General features: G+C 45.8%; 1 protein-coding gene and 1 long non-coding RNA gene across 2 annotated transcripts; one reads left to right on the top strand and one right to left on the bottom strand.

The window, feature by feature from the left end:
- Positions 1–2,120: 2,120 nt before the first annotated feature.
- Positions 2,121–2,699, bottom strand: LOC124261493 (pollen-specific leucine-rich repeat extensin-like protein 2). Its single transcript, XM_046695814.1, has one exon. The coding sequence runs from the start codon at positions 2,697–2,699 to the stop codon at positions 2,121–2,123; it is 579 nt and encodes a 192-aa protein (XP_046551770.1).
- Positions 2,700–4,942: 2,243 nt separating this feature from the next.
- On the top strand, positions 4,943–13,777 carry LOC124261503. Its single transcript, XR_006894338.1, has 4 exons — positions 4,943–5,139; positions 5,187–5,192; positions 12,888–12,893; positions 13,760–13,777. It is a non-coding gene; the product is annotated as an uncharacterized LOC124261503 (long non-coding RNA).
- Positions 13,778–15,125: the final 1,348 nt, after the last annotated feature.

Raw genomic sequence — 15,125 nt, 5'->3', positions numbered from 1 at the left:
GAAGGGGTAATGGGCACTAGTACCAACACTACCACATCTGCCCACATGCATTAATGTACGGACTCGAACCCAGACAGCTCTTAACACCAGGCACCCACATCGTCCTACAGACAACACATACTTTGTAATCTAAACAGATCCGGCTACACTGAGTGTTCAATGTGTTAGGGTAATATATCCATCGCTGTCTGCTTGATGATAGTCGTTACGAATAGATATCCTTCATGTTGTGAATGATTACATATTAGTGTATGTTCTGTATTAGATGAAGTTCATGTTTGTTACGATTAAATGCAGTTCATGTTGCTACGGTTAGATTTAGTTCATGTTGCTACGATTGGATACAGGTCAGGTTGTAATGATGAAATGTAGTTCATGTTTGTTACGATTGGATACAGGTCAGGTTGTCATGATGAAATGTAGTTCATGTTTGTTACGATTGGATACAGGTTAGGTTGTCATGATGAAATGTAGTTCATGTTTGTTACGATTGGATACAGGTCAGGTTGTCATGATGAAATGTAGTTCATGTTTGTTACGATTGGATACAGGTCAGGTTGTCATGATGAAATGTAGTTCATGTTTGTTACGATAGGATACAGGTCAGGTTGTCATGATGAAATGTAGTTCATGTTTGTTACGATTGGATACAGGTCAGGTTGTCATGATGAAATGTAGTTCATGTTTGTTACGATTGGATACAGGTCAGGTTGTCATGATGAAATGTAGTTCATGTTTGTTACGATTGGATACAGGTCAGGTTGTCATGATGAAATGTAGTTCATGTTTGTTACGATTGGATACAGGTCAGGTTGTCATGATGAAATGTAGTTCATGTTTGTTACGATTGGATACAGGTCAGGTTGTCATGATGAAATGTAGTTCATGTTTGTTACGGTTGGATACAGGTCAGGTTGTCATGATGAAATGTAGTTCAAGTTGCTACGGTTAAATGCAGTTTATGTTGCTAAGTTTAGATGTAGTTCGTGTACACTACAAATTAGTTTTCTTTTGGTACGGTTACATATAGTTCAGGGAGTTACGATTAAATGCAGTTCATGTTGCTACGATTGGATATAGATCAGGTTGTTACGATTAAATGCAGTTCATGTTGCTACGATTAGATGCTGTTCATGCTGGTACTATTAAATGTAGTTCATGTGTGTTACGATTAAATGTAGTTCATGTTGCTACGATTGGATATAGATCAGGTTGTTACGATTAAATGCAGTTCATGTTGCTACGATTAGATGCAGTTCATGCTGGTACTATTAAATGTAGTTCATGTGTGTTACGATTAAATGCAGTTCATGTTGCTACAATTGGATATAGATCAGGTTGTTACGATTAAATGCAGTTGCTACGATTGGATATAGATCAGGTTGTTACGATTAAATGCAGTTCATGTTGCTACGATTAGATGCAGTTCATGCTGGTACTATTAAATGTAGTTCATGTGTGTTACGATTAAATGCAGTTCATGTTGCTACAATTGGATATAGATCAGGTTGTTACGATTAAATGCAGTTCATGTTTGTTACGATTAAATGTAGTTCATGTTGCTACAATTGGATATAGATCAGGTTGTTACGAATAAATGTACTTCATGTTGCTGCGATTGGATGAAGTTCATGTTTGTTACGATTAAATGTAGTTCGTGTTGCTACGGTTAGATGTAGTTCGTGTACACTACAAATTAGTTTTCATTAGGCATGGATGATAATTTAATTTCGTTATAAATAAGGTCAGATCGTATGGTTAAAAGGTAATGTAGTTGGGAAAATTAGATACTCGGACTGTGGTCTGCTAAGATGGACATGTGCTGCTGTCTTCTTGGTTCGACATGAGTAGCTCTTTGCTAGGCTGGGTATGCGTTGATGTTGGCTGAGTTGGACAAAGGTTGTCTTCTTGGTAAGACGTGAGTTGCTCTCAGCTAGGCTGGATATGCGTTACTCTTGGCTTGGCTGGACATGAGTTGCTGTCTTCTCTGGTGGACATGAGTTGCTCTCTGCTAGGCTGGGTATGCGTTGATCTTGGCTGGGTTGGACACGGGTTGTTCTCTGCTAGGCTGGGTATGCGTTGATCTTGGCTGGGTTGGACACGGGTTGTTCTCTGCTCGGCTAGGTATACGTTGATCTTGGCTGGGTTGGACACGGGCCGTTCTCTGCTTGGCATGATCTTGGCTTGCTGTTCTCTGCTCTGGGTATGGGGTGGACATGAGTGCTGTCTTCTCTGGTGGACATGAGTTCTCTGCTAGGCTGGGTATGCGTTGATCTTGGCTGGGCTGGACACGGCTGTTCTCTGCCAGGCTGGGTATGCGTTGATCTTGGCTGGGCTGGACACGGGCTGTTCTTGGACACGGGTTGTTCTCTGCCAGGGCTGGGTATGGGTTGATCTTGGCTGGGTTGGACACGGGCTGTTCTCTGCTTGGCTGGGTATGGGTTGATCTTGGCTGGGTTGGACACGGGTTGTTCTCTGCTAGGCTGGGTATGGGTTGACCTTGGCTGGGTTGGACACGGGTTGTTCTCTGCTAGGCTGGGTATGGGTTGATCTTGGCTGGGTTGGACACGGGCTGTTCTCTGCTTGGCTGGGTATGCGTTGATCTTGGCTGGGTTGGACATGAGTTGCTGTCTTTTCTGGTGAAGATGATTTGCTGTGTGCTCGGTTGTGTTCGATTTGCTCTCTGCTGGGTTGGACATGAGTTGCTGTTCCCTTGGTTGAACGTTATTCTCTTTTGGGCTGGACAAGATCTGATGCCTATATCACTTAAAATGAGTACGCTGAGGTCCTTCATGAGTTATTGTCTGGCGATGGTCAGTGTGGTAAGGAAGCATGCTCTACGATGTACTTTTGGTTGTAACGAAACAGCATCCAAATGTAATCATCAAGGAATTATGGTTTGTTATTCTGTTAAATGTCTAAATTTAACATTTACAAGTAAATATTGCACACTTGCCTCTCAGCAAGTTACATTTCCATGACAACGTCATTATACTTAATAAGCCAAAAGCCGTAAATAAAATATCTCAATTTGGGAAAGTCAATTTAAGTGATTCCTCTTAAACTTGCTCTCTACCAGGGTAAGGCCACTTCACAGACTAGCCTATTAAGTAGCTAGTTTCGAGAAAGTGAGGCCTCGTTTACTTGAAGCCCATTAGTGTTGGGGATCGGTTTACATAGGGTTTGGCTGGTTTACCTGTTAGCGGGGAACAATCAGCATCCTCATCGGTAGACTAGGACAAGATGCTTGTTGCTGGAGTCATGCCATCTACAGGGGAATCCCCTTTATGGCTGTCCATTTGAGGTTAATGGGTAAATTGTTCGTTTCGGGTTTGGTTAACGATACACTCAGGACCCGGTGCAGGGGGGCCGTTTCACAAAGCGATCGTAGCGCTACAACTGTTGTAAGTCTGTTAAAGAATGGGAATTATGACCATCTTAGCGCTACGACTGCCGTAAGTCTATGTTAAAGCATGGGAGTTATGACCATCTTAGCGCTACGACTATCGTAAGTCTATGTTAAAGTATGGGACTTATGATCCTCTTAGCGCTACGACTGTCGTAAGGCTATGTTAAAGTATGGAAATTATGATCCTCTTAGCGCTACGACTGTCGTAAGTCTATATTAAAGTATGGGAATTAATATCATCTTAGCACTACGACTGTCGTGAGTCTATGTTAAAGTATTGGAATTTTGATCATCTTAGCGCTACAACTGTCGTAAGTCTATGTTAAAGTATGGGAATTATGATCATCTTTCCGCTACGACTGTCGTAAGTCTATGTTAAAACATGGGAATTCTGATCATCTTAGCGCTACGACTGTCGTAAGTCTGTTAAAGTATGGAAATTATGACCATCTTAGCGCTACGACTGCCGTAAGTCTATGTTAAAGTATGAGAATTCTGATCATCTTAGCGCTACAACTATCGTAAGTCTATGTTAAAGTATGGGACTTATGATCCTCTTAGCGCTACGACTGTCGTAAGTCTATGTTAAAGTATGGAAATTATGATCATCTTAGCGCTACGACTGTCGTAAGTCTATATTAAAGTATGGGAATTAATATCATCTTAGCACTACGACTGTCGTGAGTCTATGTTAACGTATTGGAATTTTGATCATCTTAGCGCTACAACTGTCGTAAGTCCATGTTAAAGTATGGGAATTATGATCATCTTAGCGCTACGACTGTCGTAAGTCTATGTTAAAGTATGGGAATTATGATCATCTTTCCGCTACGACTGTCGTAAGTCTATGTTAAAACATGGGAATTATGATCATCTTAGCGCTACGACTGTCGTAAGTCTGTTAAAGTATGGAAATTATGACCATCTTAGCGCTACGACTGTCGTAAGTCTATGTTAAAGTATGAGAATTCTGATCATCTTAGCGCTACGACTGTCGTTAGTCTATGTTAATGTATGGGAATTATGATCCTCTTAGCGCTACGACTGTCGTAAGTCTATATTAAAGTATGGGAATTAATATCATCTTAGCACTACGACTGTCGTGAGTCTATGTTAAAGTATTGGAATTTTGATCATCTTAGCGCTACAACTGTCGTAAGTCCATGTTAAAGTATGGGAATTATGATCATCTTAGCGCTACGACTGTCGTAAGTCTGTTAAAGTATGGAAATTATGACCATCTTAGCGCTACGACTGTCGTAAGTCTATGTTAAAGTATGAGAATTCTGATCATCTTAGCGCTACGACTGTCGATAGTCTATGTTAATGTATGGGAATTATGTTCATCTTTGGGCTACGACTGTCGTAAGTCTATGTTAAAGTATTGGAATTATGATCTTAGCGCTACGACTATCGTAAGTCTATGGTAGAGTATGGGAATTATGATCAACTTAGCGCTACGACTGTCGTAAGTCTATGTTAAAGTATGGGAATTATGATCCTCTTAGCGCAACGACTATCGTAAGTCTATGTTAAAGTATGAGAATTATGATCATCTTAGCGCTACGACTGTCGTAAGTCTATGTTGAAGAATGGGAATTATGATCATATAAGCGCTACGACTGTCGTAAGTCTGTGTTAAAACATGGGAATTATGATCATCTTAGCGCTACGACTATCGTAAGTCTATGTTACAACATGTTATTTATGATCATCTTTGCGCTACGACTGTTAAAAAATGGGAATTATGATCACCTTAGCGCTACGACTGCCGTAGGTCTATGTTAAAGTATGGGAGTTATGATCATCTTAGCGCTACGACTGCCGTAGGTCTATGTTAAAGTATGGGAATTATGATCATCTTAGCGCTACGACTGTCGTAAGTCTATGTTAAAACATGGGAATTATGATCATCTTAGCGCTACGATCGCTTTATGAAACGGGGCCCAGGTACACGCCAGTGATAAATAACCCAGTCCGGTCAAGTCTATCTAGTGATTGATATTATAAGTAACAGCCTCGACCCCGGCATACGATGACCACAATTAACTCTGACACTTGGCTTGTCCACAAGAGCTGCTGATGTTCAGTTCCATCCCCGAATCCCAAAGGTGAGGTGAAATTGGGTTTAACGTCGTGCTTGAGAATATTTCGCTCATATGACGACGTGCATGCGTGTGTATGTGTATGTGCGGCTGCTTGTACTAGCCCAGACTTAGCTGGTTTTATAGTGCTAGCCCACTGAGATACCATGCCGCAGTGAAGCATGGATACCCCACTCAGACACATTATACTGACTCCGAGCCGACCAGTCCTTGTTGTACCCATTAATGCCGAGCGCCAGGCAGGGACCAACAAGTACCATATTTTAACGTCGTTTGGTATGACGCGGTCGGGGATCGAACCCGCGACCTTCCGCTCTCTGGGTGGACGCTCTAACCACTACACCACGGAGGCGGTCCGAATCCCCAAGGATTTTGATAGGTAAATGTTGCTGGATCGTCAAAGAGAATATAACAGTAATCATCTTAGTTTGGTGAGATGTTAATATACTCTCTGAGACAATGATAACTAGCATCATATTTTCTAGATTATACAACTAATAAGAACAAGTTTTCCCAAACTGCCCGTTTATCTAGACTGGTCTGTTCACGACCTCGCCCACAACGTCTCTCACTCAGCAATTTTTAAATATTCCGTTGGGTAAGCAACTAAAATATCCCCACTTGTGTCTGAATAATATTGAGTTTTGCCAACAGACAACACAACTTAGCAGCTGTGTCGGAAAGAATACAATCGTTATCAATCCGTCTCTATCGCAACATTCACGTACCAGTTGAGACTCGGGAAATTATTGTCTTAGATAATTCCAGGACAGAGAAATAAGAAGATGAAAGTTTATATTGAAGCTAATTGTATTTACGAGCGCAGCAGTATTCTAGCATGAGCTTGAGAGCTTTTATGAATCAAATTATTAATGCTTATCTCGCTGACGAGACGTTAGCAGAGCGTAGTTCTGCCTACGAGTATGCTCTTGAGGGAGTGTGGCTTGTCAATGTTAAGCGAAAGAAGGTCCAAAGGAAATCCAGCGTCTGCAACAAGCAAGAGAAACGCAGATAAGTTATCTGATGGGACCCGAGGCACTCTACGCTGTGCGCCTGTCAGCTACTATCCCCTATAGCCGAGGTTGGCGTGAACAAGTCATTAAAGCAAAGGGGAGATATTGGATGCAACCGGTTTCTTTCGCAATTTCTCCAGAAAAAATAACTTACATCGCCACAAAAACGTTACGTAGGATATTTGGCAAAGCAAGAAGGACTAGCCCGTGAACGCAGCTAAACACGTGGAGCAATTATATAGTCAGGTAGTTCTGCCAAGGCTAGAGGGAGACTAATGGGCCGAGGGGATGGAACTGACAGGGTGGTTCAGCGACGCCTGTGGGGTGGGAGTGATGGTGTGGTAATAGTGTCAGGGCATGTGTTGGGTGATAGAACTGTGATTTAGTGACGCCTGTGGGGTGGGAGTGATGGTGAGGTAATGGTGTCAGGGCATGTTTTGGGTGATAGAACTGTGATTCAGTGACGCCTGTGGGGTGGGAGTGATGGTGCGGTAATGGTGTCAGGGCATGTGTTGGGTGATAGAACTGTGATTCAGTGACGCCTGTGGGGTGGGAGTGATGGTGTGGTAATGGTGTCAGGGCATGTGTTGGGTGATAGAACTGTGGTTCAGCGACGCCTGTGGGGTGGGAGTGATGGTGGTGGTAATGGTGTCAGGGCATGTGTATCCGGGGGGGTGATAGAACTGTGGATTCAGTGACGCCTGTGGGGTGGGAGTGATGGTGCGGTAATGGTGTCAGGGCATGTGTGGGGGTCATAGAACTGTGATTCAGTGACGCCTGTGGGGTGGGAGTGATGGTGAGGTAATGGTGTCAGGGCATGTGTTGGGTGATAGAACTGTGGTTCAGTGACGCCTGTGGGGTGGGAGTGATGGTGTGGTAATGGTGTCAGGGCATGTTTGGGGTGATAGAACTGTGGTTCAGCGACGCCTGTGGGGTGGGAGTGATGGTGAGGTAATGGTGTCAGGGCATGTTTTGGGTGATAGAACTGTGGTTCAGTGACGCCTGTGGGGTGGGAGTGATGGTGAGGTAATGGTGTCAGGGCATGTGTGGGGGTGATAGAACTGTGGTTCAGCGACGCCTGTGGGGTGGGAGTGATGGTGAGGTAATGGTGTCAGGGCATGTTTTGGGTGATAGAACTGTGGTTCAGTGACGCCTGTGGGGTGGGAGTGATGGTGTGGTAATGGTGTCAGGGCATGTGTTTTGGGTGATAGAACTGTGGTTCAGTGACGCCTGTGGGGTGGGAGTGATGGTGAGGTAATGGTGTCAGGGCATGTTTTGGGTGATAGAACTGTGGTTCAGTGACGCCTGTGGGGTGGGAGTGATGGTGAGGTAATGGTGTCAGGGCATGTTTTGGGTGATAGAACTGTGATTCAGTGACGCCTGTGGGGTGGGAGTGATGGTGTGGTAATGGTGTCAGGGCATGTTTTGGGTGATAGAATCGTGGTTCAGTGACGCCTGTGGGGTGGAAGTGATGGTGTGGTAATTGTGTCAGGGCATGTGTTAGGTGATAGAACTGTGATTCAGTGACGCCTGTGGGGTGGGAGTGATGGTGTGGTAATGGTGTCAGGGCATGTGTTGGGTGATAGAACTGTGATTCAGCGACGCCTGTGGGGTGGGAGTGATGGTGTGGTAATAGTGTCAGGGCATGTTTTGGGTGATAGAACTGTGGTTCAGTGACGCCTGTGGGGTGGGAGTGATGGTGCGGTAACGGTGTCAGGGCATGTTTTGGGTGATAGAACTGTGGTTCAGTGACGCCTGTGGGGTGGGAGTGATGGTGTGGTAATGGTGTCAGGGCATGTGTTGGGTCATAGAACTGTGGTTCAGTGACGCCTGTGGTGGATGGAGTGATGGTGCGGTAATGGTGTCAGGGAATGTTTTGGGTGATAGAACTGTGGTTCAGTGACGCCTGTGGGGTGGGAGTGATGGTGTGGTAACGGTGTCTGGGCATGTTTTGGGTGATAGAACTGTGATTCAGTGACGCCTGTGGGGTGGGAGTGATGGTGTGGTAATGGTGTCAGGGCATGTGTTGGGTGATAGAACTGTGATTCAGTGACGCCTGTGGGGTGGGAGTGATGGTGTGGTAATGGTGTCAGGGCATGTGTGGGGGTCATAGAACTGTGGTTCAGTGACGCCTGTGGGGTGGGAGTGATGGTGAGGTAATGGTGTCAGGGCATGTGTTGGGTGATAGAACTGTGGTTCAGTGACGCCTGTGGGGTGGGAGTGATGGTGTGGTAATGGTGTCAGGGCATGTTTTGGATGATAGAACTGTGGTTCAGTGACGCCTGTGGGGTGGGAGTGATTGTGTGGTAATGGTGTCAGGGCATGTGTGGGGTGATAGAACTGTGGTTCAGTGACGCCTGTGGGATGGGAGTGATGGTGAGGTAATGGTGTCAGGGAATGTTTTGGGTGATAGAACTGCGGATTCAGTGACGCCTGTGGGGTGGGAGTGATGGTGAGGTAATGGTGTCAGGGCATGTTTTGGGTGATAGAACTGTGGTTCAGTGACGCCTGTGGGGTGGGAGTGATGGTGTGGTAATGGTGTCAGGGCATGTGTTGGGTGATAGAACTGTGATTCAGTGACGCCTGTGGGGTGAGAGTGATGGTGTGGTAATGGTGTCAGGGCATGTGTTGGGTGATAGAACTGTGATTCAGTGACGCCTGTGGGGTGGGAGTGATGGTGTGGTAATGGTGTCAGGGCATGTGTTGGGTGATAGAACTGTGATTCAGTGACGCCTGTGGGGTGGGAGTGATGGTGTGGTAATGGTGTCAGGGCATGTGTTGGGTGATAGAACTGTGGTTCAGTGACGCCTGTGGGGTGGGAGTGATGGTGCGGTAACGGTGTCAGGGCATGTTTGGGTGATAGAACTGTGATTCAGTGACGCCTGTGGGGGTGGGAGTGATGGTGTGGTAATGGTGTCAGGGCATGTTTGGGTGATAGAACTGTGGTTCAGTGATAGAGTGATGGTGTGGTAATGGTGTCAGGGCATGTGTTGGGTGAGTAGAACTGTGGTTCAGTGACGCCTGTGGGGTGGGAGTGATAGTGTGGTAATAGTGTCAGGGCATGTGTTGGGTGATAGAACTGTGGTTCAGTGACGCCTGTGGGGTAGGAGTGATGGTGTGGTAATGGTGTCAGGGCATGTGTTGGGTGATAGAACTGTGGTTCAGTGACGACGCCTGTGGGGTGGGAGTGATGATGTGGTAATGGTGTCAGGGCATGTGTTGGGTGATAGAACTGTGGTTCAGTGGACGCCTGTAAGTTAGGGTGGGAGTGATGGTGGTAATGGTGTCAGGGCATGTTTTGGGTGATAGAACTGTGGTTCAGTGACGCCTGTGGGGTGGGAGTGATGGTGCGTGTAATGGTGTCAGGGCATGTGTTTGGGTGATAGAACTGTGGTTCAGTGACGCCTGTGGGTGGGAGTGATGATGTGGTAATGGTGTCAGGGCATGTGTTGGGTGATAGAACTGTGATTCAGTGACGCCTGTGGGTGGAGTGATGGTGCGGTAATGGTGTCAGGGCATGTGTTGGGTGAGTGATAGAACTGTGGTTCAGTGACGCCTGTGAGGTGGGAGTGATGGTGTGGTAATGGTGTCAGGGCATGTGTTGGGTGATAGAACTGTGGTTCAGTGACGCCTGTAGGTTGGGAGTGATGGTGTGGTAATGGTGTCAGGGCATGTGTTGGGTGATAGAACTGTGGATTCAGTGACGCCTGTGGGGTGATGGGGAGTGATGATGTAGTAATGGTGTCAGGGCATGTGTGGGGTGATAGAACTGTGGTTCAGTGAACGCCTGTAGGGTGGGAGTGATGATGGCGTAACTGGTGTCAGGGCACGTGTTGGATGATAGAACTGTGGTTCAGTGACGCCTGTGGGGTGGGAGTGATGGTGTGGTAATGGTGTCAGGGCATGTGTTGGGTGATAGAACTGTGGTTCAGTGACGCCTGTGGGTGGGAGTGATGGAGGTAATGGTGTCAGGGCATGTGTTGGGTGATAGAACTGTGATTCAGTGACGCCTGTGGGGTGGGAGTGATGGTGGAGGTAATGGTGTCAGGGCATGTGTTGGGTGATAGAACTGTGGTTCAGTTCAGGACGCCTGTGGGTGGAGTGAGATGATGGTGTTAGTAATGTGGAGTGCATGTGGGAGTTGTAATAGTGTCAGGGCAGGTGAGTGAGCCCGAACTGTGGGTGGCATCAGAGGACGCCTGTGGGGAGTGCAGGAGTAGAACCAGGAACCAGTGATGGCCCGTGGAATGGTGTAGAATCGTGGTTCAGTGGGCATGAATTATTAGTAACCAGGAGGTGATAGAACCGTGGCCCGTGACGCCCGGGTGGGAGGATGGTGCGGTAACAGTGCTCAGGGCACGTGTTGGGTGATATGGAACCCGATTCATCCAGTGGATGGTGTCAGGGCCAGGTGGTGTGAGGATTGTGGAGTGCATGGTGACCAGTAACGATGTCAGGGCATGTGTTGGGTGATAGAACTGTGGTTCAGTGACGCCTGTGGGGTGAAGTGATGATGTGGTAATGGTGAGGGCATGTGTTGGGTGATGAACTGGTGTCCAGTGCATGTAGAGTGCATGGTGATAGAACTGTAGTCTGAAATGACCAGCCTGTGCATGAGCAGTAGACGCAGCGGCGGCGGAGTGGTAACGTCGTATTGATGATGGAGTGGCAGGGACGGAGTAAATGGCGTGGTGCATGATGGAGTGGTAACGCGGTGATAGATGGATGGATCGCTGACGCAGGTAGTGGATGGGATGGAAGACAGTCTGGATGCATGATGGAGCAGTAACGCCGGAAAATTGCATGTGATCGGAGTGGAACTGATGATGGGCAGTAACGGTAGTGGATGGGATGGGCATGACGTGAAGTACTGATGATGGAGTGGTATAGAATAGTAACGCCGGTTGGATGGCAAATGTGATGGATGACGTCGCCTGGAATGGATGATGAGCAGGACGCCGGTTGTGTATGGATGGATGGAGCAGTGGAACAGCAACGATGGAGCACCAAGGATGGATGGAGCAGTAACGCCGGTTGTGTATGGATGATGGAGCGAGTGGATGGATGGAGCAGTGGTAGTGTATGGATGATGGTGCGATAGCGCGGTAGTGTATGGATGATGGAGCGGTAATGGTGGATGATGGACGTCTGGAGATGGATGGTAGTGTAGTGTATGGATGATGGATCAGATGGAGGACGTCCGGTAGTGTATGGATGATGGAGCAGTAATGGCCGGAAATGGATGATGGAGCAGTATGGATGTATGGATGATGGAGCGACGTCGGTAGTGTATGGATGACGGTGCCAGTGGACGTCGGTAGTGTATCGGATGTATGGATGGATGGAGCAAAGAAAGCTGGTAACGATGGAGCAATGGAACGGTATGGATGATGGAGTATGATGATGGATGATGGAGCAGTAGTGTGGATGATGAAGGAATGATGGATGTATATGGATGGACGTATGAAGGGTTGTTGTGTATGGATGATGGATGGCGGATGGAGGTATGGATGATGGAGCAGTGGTATGGATGTATGGAGTGGAGCAGTCGGTTGTGTATGGATGATGGAGCAGTAACATCGGTTGTGTATGGATGATGGAGCAGTAACGCCGGTTGTGTATGGATGATGGAGCAGTAACGCCGGTAGTGTATGGATGATGGAGCAGTGACGTCGGTAGTGTATGTGATGATGGAGCAGTAACATCGGTGTATGGATGTGTATACTGATGATGGAGCAGTAACGCCGGTGTGTATGGATGATGGAGCAGTAACGCCGGTTGTGTATGGATGATGGAGCAGTAACGCCGGTTGTGTATGGATGATGGAGCAGTGACGCCTGGTAGTGTATGGATGATGGAGCAGTAACGCCGGTTGTGTATGGATGATGGAGCAGTAACGTCGGTAGTGTATGGATGATGGAGCAGTAACGCCGGTTGTGTATGGATGATGGAGCAGTAACGTCTGTATGTGTATGGATGATGGAGCAGTAACGTCGGTTGTGTATTGATGATGGAGCAGTGACGCCAGCTGTGTATGGATGATGGAGCAGTAACGCCTGTAGTGTATGGATGATGGAGTAGTAACGCCGGTTGTGTATGGATGATGTAGGTGTAACGTCGGTAGTGTATGGGTGATGGAGCAGTAACGCCGGTTGTGTATGGATGATGGAGCAGTAACGCTGGTAATGTATGGATGATGGAGCAGTAACGCCGGTTGTGTATGGATGATGGAGCAGTAACGCTCGTAGTGTATGAATGATGGAGCAGTAACACCGGTAGTGTAAAGATGACGTTCTTCAGCGGTTATGTATGCATGGGGTGTTTACATGGAAACGTCGGTAGTAAGCGAATGTAGGATAGATTGAGGTAAACACGGTAGTACTGACTGGCTGACTGACTGCAGTTATGAATAATAAAGACAGCAACATGTGTGATTCAGAGAAATATAGTGCTGGCGAGGTACACGTTGGGGTGATGCAGTGTGCATCAATGAAGTGGTAACCATATGGAAGATATGTGTGATATTCAGTAGACACACACGTGACCAGTGGAGCGGAACTGCAGGTGTGGTATAGATTTCACTGATATAACTTGCTGGCAACAGCGACGTCAGGCTATGGAGGAGATCTATGTCGGTAGTTACGGGGCAATGCTACAGGAGGTGCAGGAGCAGTGTTCTGATGCATGCAGATAGGCTGGGGATGCTCATGTTATGACTTCCAGAGTCAGTCGATGGGAAATACTACGGCGTTATCGGGACGCTTAGAACAACATTACGCACACGTCGGGCATCGAACCGGGATCTTTGGTGAACGTTTTAACTACTTGCCCATCAAACTCTCATAAAGATTTGTCTTACTGGGCTCAAGCACTTTTGAAGGAGACTTCGGGGTTTGTATGTGGAACAAATAGACCAGTGTGTGGAATTAAAGTTGCAGTTCAAGTTTCAAGGATGAAAACGGATGTTGAACAAATAGACCCGTGTGTGTGGAATTACAGTTGCATATTTCAAGTTTAGTTTCAAGGATGAAAACGTGTTGAGATCTTAGTGGTCGGAATTGGTCACAATACATTTTAAGAGTGAGTATGGTTTTATGACGATTTTAACAATATTCCAGCAATATCACGGCGGGGGACACCAGGAATGGACTTCACACATGGTACCCATGTGTGGAATCGAACCATTGTAAGAGGTCTTCGTACACGAGCGGACGCTGTCTGGTCTGATCAAGGGCGGTGGGATAGCCTAGGCTAACCGGGTTCGATTCCCCACATGGGTACAATGTGTGAAGCCCATTTCTTGTGTCCCCCGCCGTGATGGTGCTGGAATATTGCTCACAGTTCACCAGACTCACTCACTCATTCTAGTCGCCGTTACATAGCAAGATAACTGCTCACTTCACCAACTGCGTTCACCAACTCTGTTTATCACAAGAATGACGGAAGCACAGATCTTTGAAGCTTTGACCTTGTGGGGGCTGACACCTAATATCCGGCGCATCTTTGTTCACATATGCCAACAGAACTTTAGTGACACTATACATGTGTATATTGTTTAGCTTTGTCGTTGTCTAGGAAGTGACCGATCATCTGATTTCTTTTACATTCCCTCTGTTAATTCATCAATCCAAGACATATTAGCAATAGTAATATGAACGAATCGGTTGTTCCTTAACTTCTTTTGAGCAGTTTATTAACAAAAAATCAGCACAACAAAGGACGGCTCACGAAGGCCCCATTCCGGCCAAAGGAAATGAAGAAACTCTTAAGAAATGATTGTAAATGATATCAGGTGTACGAATGAGAATGAGACTTTCTTAATTAAATAAATATATTGAAAAGCAAACGAAACTACGCCATTTTATGTTTTAAAATTGTATGGCAACATGGCAATGAAGATCTTTGGTTTCAGTTTTTAAACAAAATTTGACTTACAAGTTACTAAAATATATTAAAGTAATTTCACTCTATTCAATACTTGGACATCATATTTTTGAAAACATAAACACTTTGCTTTTTTCGGCACAAATTTGCAACATGTCTAACATGGTATGAATATATTTCTACAGAAACAATTGACAAATTAACAGCAATCAATGCTAAAATGGTTTCGAGGTTTACATAAACCTAAACGGTTGAAAGAGAACGAATTTTGAAAAGGCTGAATTTCTAAGAACAACACAATTCCAAACAATACAAAAATATGGTAAAATCTTCTATCAAGTATTTGATCATACTCACATTTTCTGGTAATTCACAATTCCAAAATGTTCAGTCTTTTCTTTTATTCTAGCTATAGTTATGTATTTGATTTTGCTAAAACAAGGATAGACTAACTTAAAGTCCAAGAGCTACAATTATATCAGTTAAACACATACATTTACAAACACAAAACAACCCCCAAATGGGGACGATCTTAGCCCATATATTAACATAGACTAAGGTAGCCTTAGCGCTAAGGTTGTTTTGTACAATGGCACCCTGGACCTCCTTTCACAAAGCACTAAGGTGATCGTAAGTCACTAAGGTAACCTTAGTGCAATGTATAAGAATGGGAGTAAAAGTTAACCTTAGTAAACGTTGCATCGTGCAAAGAGC

Source organism: Haliotis rubra, unplaced genomic scaffold (genome assembly GCF_003918875.1).
Source record: "Haliotis rubra isolate DU_JTF1 unplaced genomic scaffold, ASM391887v1 Scf8, whole genome shotgun sequence".
NCBI lineage: Eukaryota > Metazoa > Mollusca > Gastropoda > Lepetellida > Haliotidae > Haliotis > Haliotis rubra.
The sequence above is the reverse complement of the archived record's forward strand: the minus strand, read 5'-3'. Positions and strand labels throughout refer to the sequence as shown.